The following is a 15,429-nucleotide window of genomic DNA, read 5'->3' as shown; positions in this document are numbered from 1 at the left end:
CTTTTGTCTTATTTTCATATGGTGCACCGTTTTTTATTTCTTTAATATTATCAAGAACTATCTAATACAATAATACTAAACTATAACAATAACAGAAAATAACACTAATAAGATTTCAACTAGGCGCAAAGCTACAACAAATGTTCAAAATGACCTCCTTCAGAGGTGACAGAAGAATTTCATATTCATCATTAGCGCGCGTACGATAATGGTTTAAAAATTTTTAATGAAAAAAATACAATATATATGAGATATTTCAAATTAAAAATAATTTTTGAATTCTCGTATAATTTGCTACAAAAAATATATTTTGCCTTTTTTCATATGAGGCGCCGTTTTTATGCAAAAAATAGAACATCTTAACGTTTACAAAGTATTTGAAATAAGTATCTATGCATATAGAATGGAAACTACGTCGAATGCTTTGTAAGCGTTAAGATGTTAATAAAATAAAAGAAAACATACCTTAACAATTGGCAGGATAGTAACTTTTTCGTATTGGTCCAAAACATCCGCAATCAAATACATGGCAATCCTAGACATATCTTTCTGATAAACTACCAAACTTTTGGTTAACTTCTCAAGTTGAAAAGCAGAATCTGCTAACTGCCTAACAACATCCTCTTCTTTAGGGATATCTGCATTGCTCTCAGAACATATTTTCTTCAGTAAACCTCTATACTCTTGTAAGTACGGTGGAAGTCTATCCATAATAAGAGATTTACGGTATTTCAATAAATTCGATAATAGTGAAATTGATAATGTACAGGATTGTTGGAAGTCTATATTTTCCTTGTTTAACAATACTGTTACAGTTAAAATTAGAATGTCGGCCATAGCAGGGGTAAGATGAAACTGAAAAGGTTACAAAATTTAAATATCAATCAAAGTTTTCCAAAATAATTATTTATTTAAGCCTTAAAATTAAAGACAGTAGTTTAAGATTTAGTTTCGTTTCAGAGACCACCACAAACCATACATACTTTAGACCTTTCACGTAAATGGTCAAGGTCAAGACAACAAATTAGTTACCCTTTCCAATCCAGAGATGTCGCGTGCAGTCAATTTTCTTGTCACATTTAACAATTGACATTGACAATAAAATTAATGGGTTATTTTTGTATTTACTTTACAATTTGTGGCTTAATTATTATAGTGGTGTTAAGTTTTTAATCAGATTTAATCACAATTCTCTCCGGTTTTATGAGTAGAATTTTAGTTTAATAAGAAAATCTACGGTTTCGTTTTGATTAAAATCTGTCTTCCTCCATCCTCCGATAGTACTATTTCTAGGTCTACCAGTTGTCAAGGAGGCTCTGAGGAAGACAGTTTTTTACCATCACGACCGTAGATTCTCGATATAAATTAAAACAATTTATATCGCAGTATGGTTAGAACGCCCTCTAACGGGGAATAAGCGAAATGAATTTCGACTCGATTCAAATTCTCTGTTTAACCCAGGTATAACCATACCAACAGGCACCGCTAGGAAAACATTCCACTTTGCGGTTCAGAGAACCCGTATGTTTAATTTTAGTTTTTAATTTTAGTTTACATTAAGCGCTAAAATCTCGTTGGATCCCGTTCTGTGTTTCTCCCAACGAACTGTCAATACTGTCAGTATTGACAGTTCATTGGTTTCTCCACATGTAAAAACAATATAATGGATCCTGAAACAGTTTATTCCAATAGAAGAGTGTGTCATCAACATTTCGCGCCTATATTTTTTTCGGAAGTTTGTAAAAGATTGTAAGATATTTATCTAAAAAATCTTCCCACAAGATATTCTTTCAAAAATTTCCATTTAACTAAATATTAAACATTGGATTTATTACAAAAACAATGCTTTCACATGACACATGGCAGTAGTGTTTGTCATTTGGAAACAAATTGGAATTTGGAATATTTGAAGTTTTCAGTAAAACTATGATTTTTGTTTACAGTGCGTCCATAAAGTAACGCGTAAATTCGTTATTTCGTAAACTGGCGACTTTAAGAAAAAATCAAGAAACAGGTCGATTTTTATTTTTAAATTGCGATTTTTTGGAATATATATGTCATCATCATCAGTAGCTCGACAACCCTTTTGGGTCCTAGCTTGTTCTAGGATTTTCCGCCATTCTGTTCTGTTCCCTGCTTTGTTTTTCCAGTTGGTAATCTTAAGTGTTTTCAGATCTTGTTCCACTTGTTCCATGTATCTAAGTTTGGGTCTTCCCTTTCACCTTCTCCCTACTTGTGTCTGCCTCATTATATGTTCTGGTGTTTCAGTCTCCAACATCCGTTCAACATGGCCCATCCAGCGCAGACGTCCGATCTTTATGGATGTTATGACGTCGGGTTCGTTGTATGCTGCGTATAGTTCAAAATTATATCTTCTGCGCCATACGACATTTTCTTTCATCCCCTTATATGTGTCTAATGATTTTTCGTTCAAACGTACCTAATTCGCGGTGTGCAAGTACTTGGAAAGGGAAACGAGAAACGACCGTGCGCGAGTCGCGGAGAAATATTGCATCTATCTTAAATAATTCATATTGTCAATTGAAATTGTCAAATTGACGTATATTTCATACCTTCTGTCATTGATGCAGAAAAATTATATATTGCTCCACAATATTGATATGATATGCAATTATTATGTAAAGGTAAATTTAATTAATTGTATTTTGCTTGCAGTACTGCATTTTAATAACTGATTTTATTTACTACATACAATTGTTTACGTTTGCTAAACATAACCTGCATCTTATTTTTTCTTCTTATTATTTTTTTGGACTATGGTCTTGACAATTATCCAGCAACCAGGACTAATATAATTGGCCAATATAATTAAAAGTGCGAATAAAAGTACAGAGCGTAGAAACAGAGGTCGCTTTGCCGAACTTGCACGGTCCCAATAGGTTCTCATCGCTTTTCGACAGTGTCCATGTCTCTGATCCATATAAGGACCGGTTTTATCAGGGTTTTTGTATATTTTGCATTTGGTTTTTCTGTTTTCTTGTGATGTTAGATCTTAGATGTTTAATAATTAGTCCATTATATGTTATAAGCAATATGTATTCTTCTCTTAAGGGGCCGTTCAAGTATTACGTAACGCAGGTTGGGGGGAGGGTCAAAAATCTTCAAAAATTGCGTTACGTGATACTTGAACGCCCCCTAAACTTCTTCACTTACATTGTTATCTGCGGTAACTAGTGAACCTAGATATGTAAAACTTTTCACGCTTTAGATGTTATAGTCTCCTATTGTCAGCTTCTGTAGGTTTCTGTGGCTTATCGATTTGCTGGCATTCATGTTTTTGGTTTTTATTTCATTAATGTTAAGGCCACTGTTTTGTGCCGCTCTTTCTATCGCATTAAATGCTTCTATCATCTCTTTTTCGCTTCTAGATATGAAATCCAGATCATCTGCAAATGCCAATATTTGTACACTTTTTGTTGTTATTGTTCCTCTGGTGTCGACTTTTGACTCTCTAATTATTTTCTCTAATGCTAATGTGATGCTGAATAGAATACAGGATAGGGCATCTCCCTGTCGTAAGCCCGTTCTAACATGGATTGTATCTGTTAGTGCGTTTTGAATTCGAATTTTGCTTTGTACTTTAAGTGTTTCTTTTACTATATCAATGAGTTGAGTTGGAATATTAAACTCTTTCAGGGCGTGGATCAGAAATAATATGTACAGTTATCCATTATCATCCGTTTGCTTTGTACATTGTAGAAAGCTCGAATTTAGGTAGTGACCGGAATTTGTTTTGCAACGTAAGAAATCTTTAGATCTTCGGCTTTTTGGATTTAGTTTTGTCGATAAAATTACTTTGACAGTGAGAATACCAGGGTGACAATTGATTTTTTTCCTCTTTGTGATATCGCTACATTTTCTTTAATATTACAAGAATATAGGATAAGAAACTAAGGGTGTAAAAAATTGTCATCACTATGTAACATTCGCCAATGAATGGAAATGCATAGTTACGAAGTATTTAACAATGTAGCGAGGAATACAATAATTCAATCATTTGATGCAATTTCAAAAGGAAGCTAAACTGTCGAGGTCTACGCAAAAAAATACAAGATACCTCAAGGAGATGCCCACAAATCAGACACTGTGCATATTGATGGAATTCTAGAGAACATCATCATTCTCTTTGCCTTATCCCTATTCGGGATCGGCTTCCCTAATTGCATTTCTCCACACAATTCTATCTTGGGTCACATCAATGTTAATCCCCTTTACCAACATGTCCTGCCTTATCGCCTCCCCCCAGGTCTTTTTGGTCTTCCTCTCCTACTCCTTCCAGGAATCTGCACTTCAGCTATTCTTCGTATAGGGTGACTAACGTCTCGACGTTGAACATGAACAAACCATCTTAACCTATGCTCTCTCATTTTGGCATCAATTGGTGCCACACCTAGACTTCCGCTAATATACTCATTTCTAATTTTATCCTTCTTTGTCACTCCACTCATCCATCTAAGCATTCTTATTTCCGCCACATGCATTCGTTGTTCCTCTTTCTTCTTCACTGCCCAACATTCAGTTCCGTGCATCATAGCCGGTCTTATGGCTGTTTTATAGAATTTTTCCTTCAGCTTCATTGGAATTTTTCTGTCACACAACACACCACTCGCTTCTTTCCACTTCATCCATCCAGCCCTAATTCTACTGCATGCATCTCCATCTATTTCTCCATTACTCTGTAATACCGATCCCAGGTACTTAAAACTAATGCTTTTTACAATCAGTTCACCATCCAAAGATACCATTTTATTTGTAGTAACTTCATCTTTAAATGAACATTCCAAATAGTCTGTTTTTGTCCTACTAAGTTTTAAACCTTTTTCCTCCAGAGCTTGCCTCCACTGTTCCAGTTTTTGTTCTAAGTCTCTTTCATTATTTCTTAGTAACACGACATCATCAGCATACATTAAGCACCATGTTACCCTGTAGTTTCGCTGTTATCTGGTCCAAAACTAATGAGAATAAATACGGACTAAGCACAGAGCCTTGGTGCAATCCTACTTTCACATGAAATTTATCAGTCTCTCCCACACCTGTCCTAACACTAGTCGTTACTCCCTCATACATATCCCTCACATTCTCTACATATTCACCAGGGACTCCTTTCTTATTGAGTGCCCACCACAGAATCTCTCTAGGAACTCTATCATATGCTTTCTCAAGATCAATGAATACCATATGAGCGTTTGTTTCTTTACTCCTGTATTTTTCCATCAACTGCCTTATAATGAAAATTGCATCTGTTGTTGATCTGCCCTGCATAAAGCCAAATTGATTCTCGTATATTTCGGTCTCTTCACGTATCCGTCTATCAATTACTCTTTCCCATATTTTCATGGTGTGGCTAAGCAGTTTTATAGCCCTGTAGTTTGTACATTGTTGTATATCTCCCTTGTTTTTGTAAACAGGTACGTATACTGCTTCTCCATTCGTCTGGCATTTGTCCAACTTCCATAATTCTATTAAATAGCCACCTTGTTCCTGTCTATCCCAATGCTCTCCATACTTCCCCAAGAATATCATCTGGTCCTACCGCTTTTCCTTTCTTTATTTTTTTGAAGCGCTTGAGTCACTTCCTCGTTTGTTATTTTGGTGACCATTGCTGCTACTGTCTCCGTTGAGTCTACAGGCTGTCTGTCAAATTCTTCATTTAATAAGCTGTCAAAGTACTTTCTCCATCTCTTTTTGACATCCCTTTCGTGAACTAGTATTTTATTATTTTCATCTCGGATACATCTAATCTGATTAAAATCTTTTGCTTTCTTTGCTCTCTGTTTGGCTATTTTATGATGGAATTCTAGAGAACGTGAAATATAAAAAGTCCTAAAGTAATATTAACACTGGGCCACAATGTAACAAGAGAGGGAGAATAGAAGAATAAAAACAAATGCGAAATTGATGAAGAATTAAAGGGAGAAACTATAGTCAGATACATAAAATCTCTTCGCTTAGAATGGATAGGACATATACAGAGACTCTCAAAGATTCCATATGCTTTTTGTATGTAAAAGTATATAACTTCAAAGAGACCGATATACAGAAGTATATCGATATATATATATTGGATTAATGCAGTGGCGCACCTAGAATTTTCCTCTGGGGGGTTGGCTTGGGCACCGAATTTTTTTTGCATTGTTTTCGAAAGACAATTTACATTTTCCTACTATTCTTTATATATTTTTATATGCCCTGGGAGGATGGGTTAACCCTCCAAAATCCCTTGTGTGCGCCACTGGAATAATGAAAGTAATGAAGGCAAGTGGTGAAGAGAGACCATCTCGACAATACCGTTTTTCATTGTTAGCAGAATAATAACTTAACGAATATCAAATCCAAACAATGGTGTATACTTACATGGTTTGTTTTTACTACTAATATTCCAAAATTCATAACACTGTCAAATATTTCTTTATTACATATACAATTTTCCAGAAGTTGAACAAGTTGAGATAACAGCAATACGACCGATTCTTGAAGGTTTTTCGTTTTAACTGGATTGATATTGGACGCTATAACTGACTCCCAGGTCTTCAACAAATTTTTAAGTTGTTGGTGTTTACTTTTTTTAATTAAACTTTCCTAAAATTCGATATACGTTATGTACCGTGTAATTATCAATATTTAATTCAGTAAAACAAAATTAAAATGAAAATAAACATTTTCAATTTCGTTGCAACCCGAAACTGCAGCTCTAATGCAATCAGAGAGTGCAGAAAGCACCTCTACCGGTTTCGGGGCTCTTTAGCCCCTCATCAGGAGATACATATGGTCCTCTCTCTGACTGATCCAGGATAAAACTCCGCGTGCAGTCACGGATTGCAACGAACGAGTAATATATTAGATAAAGTCGAACAAAGACAACTTGCGTGGTTCAGTCCGTATGGATGATAATAGAAAATTGAAGCAAGTGTGGCAAGGCAAACAGTAGTAAACAAAAAACGACGAAAAGGTAGACCTGCAAAGACGTGGAATAGCTAGACTGCAAATGCGCTGAAGAGGCGAGGAAGTTGAGCGGAGGCAGTTGAAGGTAAGTGGAGTCGATGAGCAAGAACCCCGGCCTCTAAAGGCCGGGCATTAAAGGGCTTGTTAAAAACAAGATTTAAGGATGAAGAAAGTATTATTCCTTCATAATTAATTGATTAGAGACTCACTATGCCTACCTATTTTAGACATAAAAACATTTGATTAAAAGGATTTATGGTTGATTGACTAAGACTGACTCTTTACATGGTCTAGAATAGAAAATTTGAAATGATGAAGAGCGTTTTTTTATACAACAGTCTTTTGTACAACATATTTAGAAAACTGTTGGCTCTAAAAATAAAATGAATGTTAAGAAAAAATGCCATACTTACTGATATTTTTAGAAGATCTTGAGTCATCGTACAAAAATCGTCGTTAGAAACGTAACCAACTATCAACATTATCAACTGAGAATACTCATCAATTCTAGAATAAACTTTACAATTGTTTTTACACACTTTCCAGATCTGCATTGGAAGATCCTCGCTAGCACTACTAAGTTTCGTTTTGTTGTGTAGTACTATATTAAAAAGCTGCAAATAACCGGTTTTGTCGTACTCTTCGTGCCGCTGAAGAACGAAGCTGGTGTAAGGTTCCAAAATACTAACTAACTTAGACATCTTTTCTTTTTCATTCTGCACCAAGAAGGTTTTTAAAGTGTAGGCGTATGCAGGTATTAGGTAATCTTGAGGATCGTTTGTCACAACGAGATCGTACATCTTGTTGCAAAGTATAAGTTTGTAATTGTCCGCTACATCTTTAGCTTTCTTTGTAGCTTTTACTTTTTTGAACTAAAATAATACATTTTATTAGATTTTAATTAAAAATGTAGAAATGGACAACATATAGTATGTTTGGTTTTGAATTGGATATACTCGCTCTAAATGGCAACACTGCGCGCCGTCGAATACCAGACGGTTTCCACTTCCCACGCAAATGCACCTGATTCTCGCCGATTCTAACCAGAGACATGTAAAGAGGATAGACTTGGCTAGGGATATGCCACTCAATGCATCGAGGTGTAACGCCGACATAGGATTGAGTGGTCTAGCCATCTTTGTCAGTCACATGCGCGGGATCGTTTGGTTAAAAGAGATAGATAGACCACCGATCGACTGTTTCCATGCTGTTTCCGCGTTACGCTTTTTTGGTGACTATGCCGAGTCTAGGCTTAATATGTCAATGATTCTAACTCCGTCGCTCCGTCATTCGGCGATTAAACAACGATAGTGGAATAAGCAATGTTGCCGATTTTAGCGCTTCCTTCAGTGGCCTATATCTAATCGAAAACTAAACGTAGTGTATATTCGCTGTGAAATTAGGATTACTTAATAATGATGAATAAATCTACAACAGGGGAAAGTATAAATACAAGATTCCTAGAATAAAATGCTGCTCTACGATCATAAGAGCATTAAATTCATTAATTTGGCAAACAAATAGGCTACACAAGTAAGACATAAAACAAAGATGTTGGTTGGGCTACTTTAGTCGAAGCCGTGACACACTTTGCTAATAATGTAGATATCGTAGCACAGAACAGCAAGACTTAAGCAGGTTTTGAACGAGCGGCATTAAATATCGGTCTAAATATAAAGGAAGATAACAATACGTGGGCGTTTCAAAGACGGAATGACAGCAAGTAAGGCAAAATATTACTATAAATGATCATAAATTCGAGGTGCTCTGACAATTCAAATATGTACTTAAAAGTAGCAACCACTAACGACAACAAAGCAGAAGGGAAGTTGAAATGCGAATAACAACGGAAAATGGCTATTTCTTTGTAAGATAACATCTAACGAGATCAAAATTTCTCTCAAGAAGTATCAAAACTAGCATCTAAAAGACTAATAGTCACATACGGAAGCGAAGCATGGCCACTAACAAAAAAAAACGAAATTAATCAATTACTAGTGTGGGAATGCAAAATCTATCGAATATCCTATTGGAAAATCGTCGAGTGACTGAAAGAGACATAGTAGAAGTACTAGGCACCTCATTGAGCATTCTAAACAATATTTTGACTGAAATATTGGGTTTCAGAAAGCTATGTCTACAATGGGACCACATTCCGAAATGATGTGGATTTTGTGGGTGGATTCATCACTATGAATGAGACTTGGGTATATCACAATGATCCTGAATCAAAACCAGAGGCTAAAGAGTGGTTTGAACCTGGTTCTTCTGCTCCAAACCTTTGACAATGGCTAAAATCAATTAATTTAAGTTCAAATTATTGGAGCATCCACCGTATTTATCAGATTTGGTTCCTAGCGACTTCCATATGTTTCAATACCTAAAAAAAATCATGTGTGGAAAGCGTTCTTCATCAAATGATGTGATTATAATAGCTGTACAGCGTATTTTTCAGCCATTTTTCCAGCGTATTTTGCAGCCCCAGGTTCTCAATTCAGGGAAGAAATTTATAAATTGGAATCTCGTTGGAACAAATGTATTGATGTTCAGTATAAAGTGTATTTCAAATCATAAAATTGTTTTTCTTATCGAACCGCAAAACTTATTGAACAGTCTATTATAGGCGTGCTAATAAAATCGAAGTATTTTTTATAAAAGGGGAGTATGAAAGATGAAGAGGAGATAAAAATAACCTTACACTTCGTAATGTAGACGATAATCAAAATATTTGATTTGCAAATACTGTCATCAACATAATACATATTTAACATTAGAATTAACCTTCTTAAAAAAGCCTGTTACCTTATTAAGAGTATTTAAAATAATGATCCCACAATGCATATATGTCGGAATGTGTAATTTATCGGATATATGTGCAATCAATGATTCATAATTTGCTATGGCATCTTTATTTTTAAAGACGCTTTCTATAATTAGAACAAATATATCCCTCCATTCATTAAAACTTGTCAGTACTTCTTGACATATGGTTTCCATATTAAAAATGTCATCTAACCTATATTTATGCTGTTGCAGCATACCTAAAAATAAGTTAATTAGTAATTTTGTGCGAAAATCTATTTATACCTGAATGTATAAATAGATAGTTAATTAAAAAAAATCTCCTAACATTTTTCTTCCTGTAAATATACTTATATTTGGCCTAGAAAAATATACCCAATATACAACGTATATTAAGGGCATAGGCCCAAAATGACGCCTGTCAAAATGTTCAATGTGTTTTAAATGTATTCATTTTTTTCGAATTATAAGAAACCTAATAAGTTTTGAAAAATTACCGAGGGCCGAAAGTCCCTTAGATTAACCAAAAAGTTTCTTTTGAATGAGATATTTGAAATTAAAAGTCACAGTAAATTTTCTCTTTTTTTCTCACCCTCGTAACTTATTAAAATAAACCTTATAGAAGTTTTCAGCGACTTTCGGCAATAACGCAATCTTTCATTCTGCGTTTAAATGTTTAAAAAATACTTATTAGTTTTCTCAGGATTCGAAAAAAATGGATACATTTAAAACACATGGAACATTTTGACAGGCGACATTTTGCGCCTTTGCCCTTAACCTACTTTATTTGATCAAGTACTATTAAGAGGACTGAACAGATCAATTGATTTGTAACATGAAGCTCTGTAGTCTTTCTGATTTTCGAAAAGTTTCTGGTCCCCTTTCTTGTTTAAGTTCCATGAAGTTGTACCTTGTGTACAGTATCTTCATTTTCCCACTATCTTCTTCTTTAAGTGCCGTCTCCCAATCGAAGGTTGGATATCATCATCACTATCTTTCTCTCTCTACCGCTGCTCTGAAGAGTTGTATAGAACTGCATTTAGACCAGTCCCTTAAATTCTTCAACCATAACACTCTCCTTCTTCCTATACTCCTTCCTCCTCTACTCTTTCCTCCTCTTATCTTTCCCTGTATTACCGGTCTTAGCATTTCATATAGCTGTCCCCTCATTACGTATCCCAAATATTGTAACTTTCTTATTTTTATTGTGTATATTATTTCGTATTCTTTGCCCATTTCTCGCAATACTTTCGTGTTCGTTTTCTTCTGTGTCCATGCTATTCTAAGCATCCTTCTGTAACACCACATTTCAATTAACTGTAGCTTATTTATGTATTCTTGCTTCAGTGTCCAAAGTCTATATTGCATTATCGAAAACACGTATTCTTACTCTCTTACTCCATGCTAATCTAAGCATCCTTCTGTAAAACTACATTTCAAATGACTAGCTTGTTTATGTATTTTAGGCTTCAATGTCCAGCTTTCAAGTCCATATTGCAGTATCGAAAACATGTAGCATCTCGAAGCTCTTACCCTCTTACTCCATGCTCTTGGAATAGCATGGACTATGCTGGACGCATAGTCCATGTTATTCTAAGCATCCTTCTATAAAACCACATTTCAAATGACTGTAGCTTACTTATGTGTTCTAGCTTCAATGTCCAGCTTTCACGTCCATATTGCAGCATCGAAAACACGTAGCATCTCAAAGCTCTTACTTTCAGTTCTAATCTAAGGTCTTTGTTGTAGAGAACTGTTTTCATTTTTTACAAATGCATTTGTTGCTATGTATTTCTATTCTGGCCCATATTTCTTTTGTTTGGTCATTATTTTCTGATATCCAGGTTCCTAGGTCATCCCTTCCTATCGGTACATTTCTCAAATGTATGCTTGTTTGTATGTTTGTTTTCTTAGTTATTATCATGTATTGGCCTTTTTATATTTATTTTTAGTCTATATGCTTCACAGAAACTGTTTGTTTTGTTTAGTAGTAATTGGAGTTGTTCAACAGAGCTTGCCATAATCACGGTCTCATCTGCATATCTGATGATGGTAATAGATTTTCCGTTAATTATTATTCCTTCACTTTGAGATAGTAATACTTCCTTAAAAATGGCTTAGTAACTTATATATGGCTTATATACATTAAATAGTAATGGAGACCTAATAGTCCTAATACATCCCTGCCTAACACCTCTCCTGATTTCAATTTCTGGACTGGGTTCGTTATCTATTACAGTTTGTGCTCTTTCATTCCAGTAAAGGTTTGTTATTATGCGTAAGTCCTTTTTGTCTTTATAATTTGGACTAATTTTTTATGTCTTATTTGTCAAATGCTTTTTCAAAATCAACGTAACAAACATGCACATCCACATTCATATCCATGTATCTTTGAGCTATCACATTAAAAGCAAATAACGCCTCTCTGGTTCCTAGTCCGTTTCTGAACCCAAACTGACTATCTTCTATTCCTTCTTCCAGTTTTTTTATTTATACGACCATGCATTGTTTTCAAGAATAATTTGAGAACATGACATTCTACACGATACTTACTACGTTCTACAGAACATTCTTTCTACTATACAGGAAACTTATACAGGCGTTAATACACTAAAGCAATATCGAAAATGTAGCATTTAAGAGTGTTAATATGCACGTGTAATTTCGTTGAAGACCACACTGCTAAACATAAGCCACTCTTTTCCAGCTTTCTCTAATGCTTTGCTTGAATTAGTTTCCAAATATTTTTTGAAACAAAAAAGAGGAACAATCAAGATACGATTTTATTCTCAAACTATCTCCTTGTAGTCCTGTCGCCAGGGGGGGTACAACGGCCTCGTTAATTCAGATGGACTTACCCAAATTTTTTTTATGTATTTTGACCCGTAGAACACGAATTTTTTGGGTAACAGTTGATCCGGATGTCGATAAGATTGTTATAGACCAAGAACTTGAGGAATCAAATAACAGCGATTTTTGGCAAAACAAAACAATATTTTGTATTTTTTGGGTCATTTTAAGCAAAAAATATTTCTACAAGTTTTTTAGTAGGATGCACAGTTTTCGAGATAAACGCGGTTGAACTTTCAAAAAATCGAAAAACTGCAATTTTTAAACCCGAATAACTTTTGATTAAAAAATAAAATAGCAATTCTGCTTAGCGCCTTTGAAAGTTCAAGTCAAATTATGTCGGTTTTGATTATTTGCATTGCTAAAAATTTATTGTGTTATTGCTAAACAAAGCTACAAACAACTAGTGCGTGAGTGATGTTTCTATGATTTCTCATTTAAAATCGAACGAGTAGGTAGAATAGGTACTAGTGCAATCAAGACTATTTCTACGTTACATGCGTTAAAACGCATGTAAAAGCACGGGAAACCCTACGTGTTTATAGCTTTGTTAAACAATAAAAAAATAAATTTTTACCAATGCAAATAATCAAAACCGATATAATTTGACTTAAACTTTCAAATGCGGTAAGCAGACTTGCTATTTTATTTTTTAATCAAAAGTTATTCGGGTTCAAAAATTGCAATTTTTCGATTTTTTTAAAGTTCAACCGCGTTTATCTCGAAAACTGTGCATCCTACGAAAAAACTTGTAGAAATATTTTTTACTTAAAATGACCCAAAAAATACAAAATATTGTTTTGTTTTGCCAAAAATCGCTGTTATTTGATTCCTCAAGTTCTTGGTCTATAACAATCTTATCGACATCCGGATCAACTGTTACCCAAAAAATTCGTGTTCTACGGGTCAAAATACATAAAAAAAACTTGAGTAAGTCCATCTGAATTAACGAGGCCGTTGTACCCCCCCTGGCGACAGGACTATTGTGCGTATTAGGATTGAGTATCCTTATTACAACATATCGCCAAAAACATATTTCTTTGGAATGTCATGCGTATGTTTCAACGCATGTCATGCATGAGATGACAGATGTCAAAAGCGAGAGTAATTCGTTCTCATGTAACGCTAAGATCTGTCAAAGGCTAGGTTAATGTCAAACCATTTCGTACTTTTCATTTCATAAACAGCTTTACATAAACCTCGGAATGCCAAAACAAAAAAAAAATGATTTCCATAAAATTTCCAGCTATGTCTCAATTGTTACCTAAATTCTAAAACATATTTAAGTGACTTACCTAATATAATATTCTCTAAACTGCTTTGTACATCTACATAACGTCCTTTGGAAAAATCTTGACGCAACTCCTTGTGTAGAGAAAATAGGTAGACGAGAAAACATTTCTGGACGGATTCTTTACAAAATACGACAGGAAACTTTTTTAGTACCTCGAGTAGCTCTAATAATTTTGCTTCATTAAACTTTACTTCTACATTATGATCCACCTTGTAGGACTCATATACTTTCTTGAGTTTCTTTATTAAATCTTCGTTGTGGCCATCATTACAAAATGTATCTACTGTGACCATGTTACTTACTTTCGTGCTTAATTTCTTTGCATCAACCAAATCTTCATCATGTTTCCTTTTTCTTTTCGAAATAATTTTATCAGATTTAACTATTATAGAATAAGCAACGGCATTTAAAACACAAGAATTATTAAAAATGTACTGGTTTAGTTGTGTGTCATCCAAATCCGTTATATTGGCTACCAATTTGTCAGCTAGTAAGTTGATTGAGGAAGAATCCATTAGTGGTACTAAGTTGTTGGTTAAGAATTTGTTTTGTAATATGTATTTCCAATTTTCTTCTAAATCCCTTGTTATGTACCTCGATAGATCTTGCAAAATTTCTTCATTTACTTTTTGTTCAAAAATGTACAAAGCACGCACTTTTTGAATGAATAATTTGTACTGAAAAAGAAAAATGATGTCTGAATTATAGTGAATAACATTTATACAGGGTGTTTCATTAATAATTGTCCATACAATAACTGAAGAAACTTTAGCACAAGATACGAAGATTTAACCTAAAACGCTTAAATAAAATGTGGTTCCTTACTGAGTTACAGGGTGTTTTATCTAAAAATTTAAAAACTATTTTTGCTCAGCATTTTAAAAATATTCGACATATCCTTTTCATACTTGGCATCAAGTGCGACTACTATACACCCTACTAAATTATGATAAACAAACGTTTACAGCTACTACCAGAGGCGTACGACAGGGGATAGTGAATGGTTGACCCTTCTCAAATTCTACGCCACTGAAGAAATTACTATTTTAGTGCCTTTTTTAGATTCTCCAATACTTTCTACGTACATAATATACTCTTCATTGATAACGATAAAGTCATCACTTTTCGAGATATTTGAAGTTAAATATGATACGGCACAGTTATTTTGATTAATTTATGATATGATTAATATGACTAAAATTTAAAAATTATTTGTACCCAGTACTTTAAAACTATTTGGCGTATCCTTATCATACTTGGCATAAAGTGTAGGTACTGTACACCCTACTAAATTAAGATAAACGAACGTTTCTAGCTACTACCAGAGGCGTACGACAGGGGATAGTGGCTGGTTGACCCTTCCCAAATTCTACGCCACTGACAAAATTGCTATTTTAGTGTATTTTTTTGATTTTACAATACTTTTTATGTAAATAATATACTCTTCATTCGTAACGATAAAATGATTAGTTTTCGAGATATTTGAAATTAAAAATGAAGCGACACAATACATTATTCAA

General features: G+C 34.3%; 1 protein-coding gene across 1 annotated transcript in view; it reads right to left on the bottom strand.

The window, feature by feature from the left end:
• LOC114344224 (uncharacterized) overlaps positions 1 to 15,429 on the bottom strand; it is a 55,626-nt gene that overhangs the window by 18,038 nt on the left and 22,159 nt on the right. Inside the window, exons 8-12 of the mRNA XM_028295074.2 lie at positions 13,911 to 14,586; positions 9,766 to 10,004; positions 7,377 to 7,835; positions 6,376 to 6,600; positions 466 to 855 (exon numbers count right to left, since the gene is read on the bottom strand). Of these exons, the coding sequence (XP_028150875.1) occupies positions 466 to 855; positions 6,376 to 6,600; positions 7,377 to 7,835; positions 9,766 to 10,004; positions 13,911 to 14,586 (1,989 nt within the window). The remainder of the gene's footprint in view (positions 1 to 465; positions 856 to 6,375; positions 6,601 to 7,376; positions 7,836 to 9,765; positions 10,005 to 13,910; positions 14,587 to 15,429) is intronic.

This window comes from Diabrotica virgifera, chromosome 7 (genome assembly GCF_917563875.1).
Source record: "Diabrotica virgifera virgifera chromosome 7, PGI_DIABVI_V3a".
Lineage (NCBI taxonomy): Eukaryota > Metazoa > Arthropoda > Insecta > Coleoptera > Chrysomelidae > Diabrotica > Diabrotica virgifera.
This window is presented reverse-complemented; position numbering and strand designations above follow the sequence as displayed.